The sequence below is a fragment of the Motacilla alba genome, chromosome 2, assembly GCF_015832195.1.
Source record: "Motacilla alba alba isolate MOTALB_02 chromosome 2, Motacilla_alba_V1.0_pri, whole genome shotgun sequence".
NCBI classification, from domain to species: Eukaryota; Metazoa; Chordata; class Aves; order Passeriformes; family Motacillidae; genus Motacilla; species Motacilla alba.
The window spans coordinates 126999008-127007725 of NC_052017.1; the positions used below are offsets into that span (position 1 = coordinate 126999008).

The 8718-nt window shown below is 36.8% G+C and overlaps 1 protein-coding gene across 2 annotated transcripts in view; it reads left to right on the forward strand.

Annotated features, from left to right (window-relative positions):
- SLC26A7 (solute carrier family 26 member 7) overlaps positions 1-6665 on the forward strand; it is a 70517-nt gene extending 63852 nt beyond the window's left edge. For both annotated transcript variants that reach the window (XM_038129919.1, XM_038129920.1), the window contains one exon: positions 1358-6665. In XM_038129919.1, the coding sequence (XP_037985847.1) occupies positions 1358-1393 (36 nt within the window). In that variant the 3' untranslated portion in view covers positions 1394-6665. The remainder of the gene's footprint in view (positions 1-1357) is intronic.
- The last annotated feature ends 2053 nt before the right edge of the window (positions 6666-8718 follow it).

An 8718-nucleotide genomic window follows, 5' to 3' on the forward strand; every position in this document is an offset into this window, starting at 1 on the left:
ATCAGATCCTTTTCCACTGTCATGGCAGTGCAAGTGAGCGTCCATTAAAAGCAGTGTGCTTTCCCATGGTTTTATTTATGATCCAAACATGGCTAGAGCTTGGCTCAGAGCCTTCTCCAAGAGACATTAAACTCATCAGGGTCTGCAGTTTGGTCGTTTGTCTTTTTTTCTTCACTTTGTATTTAACTAATTAAACCAGACTTGCCTTTGGACAAAACCACTTTCCATTGATTTATCCAGATTAAGGTGAGTTGGCACAGTTGGTCTAGAGAATTGACCGGAAAAACATGTTCTCTTCAGTGCTTTTCAACATTTTTCATTATGTTGTCCTAAAAAAATAATTTGTTGAAATGGTAACTGCAGGGCAAAAATAATGGGGTTGGCTATTGTATATTTTGTCTGGGTCTGATTAGGTGAATTAGAATGATTGTTGTGTTGTAAAATGTCTGCATTTTATATTGACATTATTAACTTTCCTGACATTCTTGTAAGATAGTTATGTACCAACATTTCCATTTTATGGAAGTGGAACATGGATAGACCAGGACAAATGTTCATAATGAAAAGGGGGAGTTAAAACTCAAAGTCCACTTTTTAAGGAACCGATTGCTTCTTTCTATCAGAGCTGCTAGGCAAGTCAAACCTCTGCATAGTATCTTAGCAGTTTAGTCTGAAAGCCTTGCATGCAACCTCAAATTTTAAATGCAGTCATGAACTGTGTACATATACTGCTGATGCTTCTTCAGAATATTCACAGTATGTGCTTCAGAGATTTTTGTGTATTCATTGTGTTGAACACCTGAAGATAAGGTGGACAGGAGTGAAAAGGCAGGGTGACTGCAATAGCAGCAGCACACTGTAGCTACCAGTCTATGTACTCCCGTGCCTTTTTAAGGTGCTGAGGTCAGTAGGACTCTTGAGTGGTAACATGAGAGAATAGGCAGAATAGGATAGAAAAAAATACGAGGAAGGAGTTGGAGACTAACAGAAAGAGATTTGTTCTGATTCACATTTCAGCTTCCCAATATAGTAGGAAATAGTCTTCCACTGTCAGAAAAGAAGAGGTAAGAGGGCTTTGTGGTCCATTATCATCTCTGCTGCTGTTCAGAAATGCAAAGATATTCTTATCTACATGCTCCAATGAAAATGTTGTGTAGTTCTCATTTTTATGTTTATAAATAGGTAAGATACTTTCCTATTACTTTATGCAGTTAATCTTAAATAACTTTTTTTTAATAATAAATAACTTTTTGAAATATTAGTGGCATTTTCAAGCTAGCACTCCTTCATATCCTAATTTTATATTATATGCTAGGAAAACATTTTAATACTTTTTTTTATGTTTCTCTCATTTTAGAACTACAGCAAGTTCAGTGAACAGAGTGAAGTGTGATGCCCACCCATTGAGTATAGTGAGCTTCATCTGCTCATATTCAAAATGAACTACAACATGGCTTCTCCTTCACTTTTTTCTCCAGTGGATCTCACAGATAATCTTTTGTATACCATATATATTTAGTCCATTCAGTAACAACAGATCTACCTTTTAGAGAGAAAATCTTTCATCTGTGATCACTCAGAGAATTTTTATGCAAATTGTTCTATACTGGTTTTATAAAATATTTTAATATACATTTAGATACAAATTATTAGAAAGCAGACACGAGGTACTGGATTTACCAGTTAGGTGTATTCATTTAGGTATGTTCTATTGTAACATTAGTTGTAATATGCATCTGTAGTTTTGTGTATGGAATAGAGACATGAATTCTTAAAAGAGTATGTTACAATTGATACAGTATCTGCAGCAATGTATATCAATGCATACATTTTCTAATGGCTTTACTTACTCTTTCCTCTGTTCAAGACAGCCATTTGCAGTAACAGCACCACATCACAGCTATCATATACTTTCACTTTTCATACTTGGTTTTGTATGCTTTTTAATGCCTGCCCAGATCAGTGGGAGAACTTAAAAGTATACGCAGAAAAGGCAGATATGTGTTGACTAAGAACACTGGATTGCCTCCCTCTATATTTGTTGTCTTGTGCTATTATGGTTTGCTACATTTTCAAAGCCACAGGTATTCTTTAGCTCAGTCTGAAGAGGAAAAACTGGTAATATTTTTACAAAACATGTTATTTTTCCCAGCACATTTTTTCCAGTCTGCATTTCCAGTTTGAGCTGTGATTTGTTTGGTGTTGAAATCTTTAGCTGAGGCAGCTGAAAGGTGACCATAGTGACACATAAGCTGTGTGCCACACTTCAGCCACAATCCTGATGTGATGTGCAGTATACTGTGTGTGAGAACACAAAGTGGGTGGAGGAACTCACAGGTTGAGTATTTGGTTTGTATTTATGGGTTGTCAGCAATTGTATTAGATCACACTATCACATAGCTATCGTGTTATTTGGCAACATATTAAGGGCCTCCAGTACCTGAAGGGAGCCTACAAGAAACATGGAGAGAGACTATTTGCAAGAGCACAGGACAAGGGGAATGGCTTCAAACTGGAACACAGTACATTTAGACTAGATATTTGAAGAAAAAATCTTCACTGTGACAATGCTGAGGCACTGGAACAGGTTGCCCAGAGAAATTATGGATGCCCTGACTCTGGGAGTGTCCAAGGTGAGGTTGGATGGAGTTTTTAGCAACTTGTTCTAGTGGAAGGTGTCCCTGCACATGGCAGGATGATGGAACCAGATGATCTTTAAGGGCCTTTAAAACCTAGGCCATTCTATAATACTATGTATGATTTTTCTCCTCTTGCCTTTGTTCCCTTATGTGAACACCAGCAGTAAAATGTGAGTTGAACAAAAAGGAATCAACAAATGAGAAAGGTAAGGAAGTAGGTGTTTTTGGTTTTTTTCACCAACTTAAAAAATCTATGGAAGCTAAAGGTAAATGAATGTGGCACAGCCATAACAGCTATCTTACACTACAGAGAGGAGGGAAGTACAAGGAGTCTTTGTGCAGTTGACATCTATAGCCAAAATCTAGTTCAAAGCATTCTGTTTTCAGCAGCAGTTTATGCTTGTCTGGACCCTCCTTGCTCTGTCTGCCCAAAGCTGCTGCCTGCAAGAGATGAGGTGGCTCATGGAGTGACTTTTGCATCTCTGCATAGTTAAGACATTGATATGCTTTTCCTCAAGTCTTGGTCACTCCACACTAGTAGATGACAATGGGAGAGAGCCATAGGGTTTTTTTTCCCTTTCAATTATGAGTGACTCTTGTAGTTATTCCCCGCTTTGTCCCACAGAGGACTAGAAATGTTCTATACAAGTTCTTTTGAAACTTTGGTCTTTGGTAATTTGAGCTTTGAGCTTTGGTAATTACTATGCAAAAGGCTGATAAGTAACTGTGAGAAACTCATTATATGCAGGAGAAATAAATTCTGTATATTGTCCCAAGTACATTAATTTCAGATGCTGTAGTTGATTGCAAATGGCTCATTACATCACTGGACTCAGTTACAGGCTATAACATTTGATTAATAATTTCCTGAAACAGTTTTAGTAATTTATTAACACTTTAGAAACTATTTACAATGTACTTTAATTGTAGAAGCATCAATTTTATGCCACAGCTGAATGGAGACTTCTACTTAACTGCAAACTGAATAAATTAATAAATGGTATCTTTTCTACTAGGTTCAGCATTTGTTCTTTGTCAGCTAAATGTTTTTACTGAAAATTTATAGATTAGTTAATTAATGAAATTGTTAAAAATAGGGTCTTTAGCAAAGATAACATCATTTTTCAGGAGACTTTCACTTTTATTCTGAATGATCTTGTAAATGGAACAACAGAGATACTTTTAAAATTCCATATAGTATTGGCTTTTTAAGAAACCTGCTGCATTAAATAATCAAAATAATCAATTTTGTAGTGTTTATCAAAATAGCTTCTAATTTTTGATCAGTTAAATGGCTCGTTTAGGGATGAACATCTATCTCCCATTAGCTCCAACCTTCCAACACTGGGCTTTGGGATAATATTTCTGTAATCTATTTTGCTATATATAATTAGTCTAAATAACTTTCCGTCTCTGAGAGTATGCATTGCTAATTATATTCTGTGTCTGGCAAGTGGCATTACTCAGGAGAGTTGTTTCTCAGCAGAACAGTGTTTAAGGGGCATGTGAAGATAGCTGCCCTCTCAATTTCTTCTAAAATACCTGTACTGAGTTTAAGCTCTGTCAAACCAGACCTGCTCTATACAACTATGGGCAGTGAAGGAGGGAATGTAATTTCTTTTTTACCATTGACTTGGAAGAGCAAATTGCAAATAACAAACCACTGACGCAGTTTCCATTTCTTTACCACCTACCCTTCTGAGCTACTGATGTTTACTAAAACATGACTGTGCCTTGCCTGTCTTCAAATGGCCTGGAGGTCATTGCAATCAGACCTCGTGGACTGCCAGGCCATGGCTGGTCTGCTGGTGGGATGGGAGTTGCTTCATGTCCTTCCTGAGTTGCTCTCTGCAAATCCTTAGTGATGGTGTGTTTGTGCCACTGACCGAGTCAACTGATGAACAACTGCTTAATACTTTGGTGAAGATTGAAGGAAACACCCTAAACCTTCTGGACTAAGTTTTGGAGGCAATCCCCACTATCAATTTCTAACCTTCTCTCAATGCTTTTTTATATAGACTGTCCACTAGCTTTCCTTTGGCTCTCAGAATTATTAGGTAAATATATGGAAGCTCAACCCAAAACATCACAGTTAGCTTCACTGGAATGGAATAGAATTAAATAGAATAGAGTAACATTCGAAAGAAACCAACAGGGATCACCTAGTCCAACTGCCATTAAAATAAAAGAATATCATAATTAGAATAAACCTTACTTATTCTTCTGATCCAGAAGGGCAAAGGGAGCCAAACTCATCCTGTAGCAAAGAGCCTGCACAAAGTCTGTGTGTCCTTATGGCTGTGCAGACCTGGCCACACTATCCCAATGGAGGTGAATTAAAGTCAGGAACAATTAGGGGTTTAGTTATTTGTGCCCTGCTGCTGCAGACATTCATCTTTGTACTTTCGACCTTGTTTACTTGAACATCCTTGGGGACTTTTCAGAATAATGCAAAGTTTCATCAAGTGTGGTTACATCTGTGAGCTTACGCAGTGTTAGCAGTAAGAGAAACTGTGGAGTTCTTCTGTCCTCAGTGATTTCTAAAGGTGCAAGAGAAAGTCTGCACCTGCCAGCACAGGCTTGAGGAAGTCTCTCATTTACAAACAGGTTTCAAGTAATGAAACTAATGAGTTTACTACTCTTAGTAAGCAATTCTGAAAATCTAACCATTCACTTTGCTTCCTGTATGTATACTTACATGCTCAGAGTTTTTATTGCAAAATTCAGTATGTATGAGTCACCAAGCTTTTGCAAATCAGTGCTTCAAGTTTTGTACATTTGGTGTATTCTGCACTTCATAGGAGAACTTAAATACAAGGGTTTTTTTTGCAGAGATGGTCCAAAGTTATCAGAGATGATATATTTACTTGATGTGTTTAGGAATTTTTAGTTATTTTTAGGAACTTATTTTACATTTTAAATAGTATATCATGTGAGTAAAGAGTTTTTCTCAACATTTAAGATTTGCTAACTAGAGGTGATCTGATCATATGCTCTTACAGAATTTGTTTCACACATTCCAAAACAAAGCAAGCAATGAAGAAAAAAAGAGAGAGCAAACTGATGTTAAAGAATGAGTATAATGGCAATTAAAAATTAGGCATAAAATATATAATAAGGAAAAGACTGTTAACATTATATTTATGCAAATTAAATGTGTCTAATTCTTGTCATATGTCTTTCATTTTAAAGGTTATTTGCCCTGATTCTGTGATTCAAGTGTCACAAGGTCTGGCTGTAGCTGCTTTGACAAAATTTATTTGACAGCTCTGTGTATCATAAATATATAATGTAACAAGGAAAGGTATCTTCACTGTTGAATGAAAACATTAATGTGTCAATACTGTGTATGAATACTGTTTGACATTTACTAGTTTCAAAAATAAAATACACAGTATGTCTTGAAAATATGGTATTCCTATTTTTGGAAGATACTTTCTTTGTCTTCATAAATAATTGAAGGAGCACAGTTCCAGAGTGCATGCTAAATGGTGCCTTCATCATTAAGATAGATTTTACTAAAGATGACATAATCTGTATGTTTCCATATGTTTTATAATGCATTTAAATATTTTTTCTTTTTCTGATTCCATGTATTAGCATATGCAAGAATAAATTTATACTGAAATAAATTGGAATATGAGACAACTTGCATGTAGAAGGAGGGAAATGCCCTCATTATTTCAATTCTTTTTTTTTTTACATTCTGTACTAGCCACTTTGTTAGGAGATATGCTGCCTTCTCCAACCTCAAAATGTATTAAATCTTATCAATGAAAAAAGAGAATTTGCCTTACATTCAGAAGTTTTATTCCCTCACAGCACTTAAAGGAGTATGGCATGTAATACATTTTTACCTCTATCAGAAATACAGAAATCTTGGTCCAATTTCTCCAGTATTGCCTCTTTGCATGCACAGTCGTTTGAATATGTCTTTTTTTAATTGTCATTTGCATCTACAGATGGTGCACCTCATATCCAACTGGCACATACTGATGGCATGGCTTATATACAGTCTGTGGCTTATTCCAGTAGAGAGGAAATGATGGGCAAACCTTCCCACTACCTCCCAATAACTGTAATGACATTAATGAAAAATGGATTGACATACCTTTAAACTTTGGCCTTGAACATAGCAGCTTAATTTTTCAAGCCTGGCAATTTATGAAAGCATTTGCTTCTACCAAAATGAATGCAACCACTACATTTTTTTTATTTTACAGTGGTATGAAAAAGTATAAACAATTTACGGTGCCATAAACTCCTAGACGCTAGACAGCTAAATATTCTTAACATTAATCTTAATGACATAGGCTATTTTCTAGAGCTAGGCTATTTTTTAGAGCTATCCTTTCCAATTACACTCACACAATAGCAAGGAAACATCCAAGTTATCTTTCTTTGGAGTGAGATAACAGAAAAGATCATAATTTTTATTCCCAGAATGAGCATATAGAAGCCCAAGATCAGCTCTCACCAGGAACTTGAAAGGTAGCTTGAAGTAAAACTCCTTCCCTACTGGGAATCCTCTGGCTCCAAAGCAGTTCTGGAGAGCATGACATGCAAAAGCAGAGAAAAATCTGCTTTTTCTCATATATTTTCCAATAAAGAGGTCTTTTGTGCTGGATAAATTCAGGTGGTGAATATTTAAGAAGATCCAAGAGAGTGGCTCATGTTGTTGCTCTGACTCGATGAGAAGTGTTCTCATTCCCATTATGCTTTATGAAATTGTTGCAGTTTAACAACACAGCAAAATTGTAGGAATTCTTGAAAGCTCTACAATGCTGAATTAAGCTGTAGCCTGTACACTCACTTATATCCCACAAAATATATCCCACTAATTTGGACACACTGTTTTATATTCTATTTGTGAGGAAAAATTATCTGTTCCCTTAATTGTTACTTGCAACTAACAGTTGTAAGATTTTGGGGAAGGTGCTTTTTTGCAAATTTGCTCTGATTTGTAGGCTCAGATAGTATGGTAAAAAATGTGTACTGCTCATTGGGTCGGGAACTAAAGTCCCTCTGAGTTCACAGCAACAGCTCTGGAATTGTGAGTTGATACCACCAAGTGCGTCGTTTATACTCCAGTATAAATTAATAATTTCAAAACTCTCACCATTTTGCTTCAAGTTCCTTTTCCTCTTCTCTCTTTCTCTGTGACTGTTTTTACATCTCAGGAATTTCATTATTTTCTGGTTTAGCTTGGTTCCTATAGCTAAATTCTTAATTCAGAATACCTCCATAAAGGAAGATATGTTTTGAAAGAACAAGAGCAATCCTAACTTATCTGTTATAAAAAATAAAAAAAAAACCAACACTTTTTTGGTTCTGGAGTGCTTCCAGATTTGAAGCATGTTTTGGAATATTACATTTGCAATCTGCAATTTGTGATCATTTGGATCTTATTTTTAGTAATAAAACTGTGTTTAAATCTGCTGATCACAGCTCAGATTTGGTGCTGGCCTGACTCCACTGTTGCCCTGATTTCAGAGGTCTCCAGTATTCCTCATCTTCAGTCCCCAATCCCATGAAACAGACATGGTGACTTGTAAGTGACCTGTGATGCTCTGCAGACCTGGGGACTGCTCACTTTGCTGCTTCCTTCTGCCTCACTCCTAGCAGGATACAAGCTCCTCTACAGACTGCAGTGGCTGCAGAAGTGATCAAAATACAAGTGAAATGCTGCAGATGCAGAGCTGGAGACCAGGGCTAAGATGCTGGTGAGCTGTGAGACTGTCATGCCTGAAACTGGGAGGAGAAGGGTGATGGGGTGGACAGCAGGATATGGGAAGAAGCTATACAGGAGAAAAAGAATCAAGTTAACAAGACTGTGATACTGTGCATGAATGAAAAAGCTGAAGAGCAAGGTTGCAGCTGGTATGTCAGGCTGCATGGAGGTGCTGGATGAAAGGGAGGCAGACCACAAAAATTTGAACAAACTCCTGTGGGCAGGCCTTGATCACTACACAAGGTCATTTTCTTCCAAAGTGCAGTTTGCTTCACACAAGGATAATTCCTCACAAGTGCGATTGATCCTGTTAATGTGGTTTTAGCAGCATTTCAATTACTTCATACC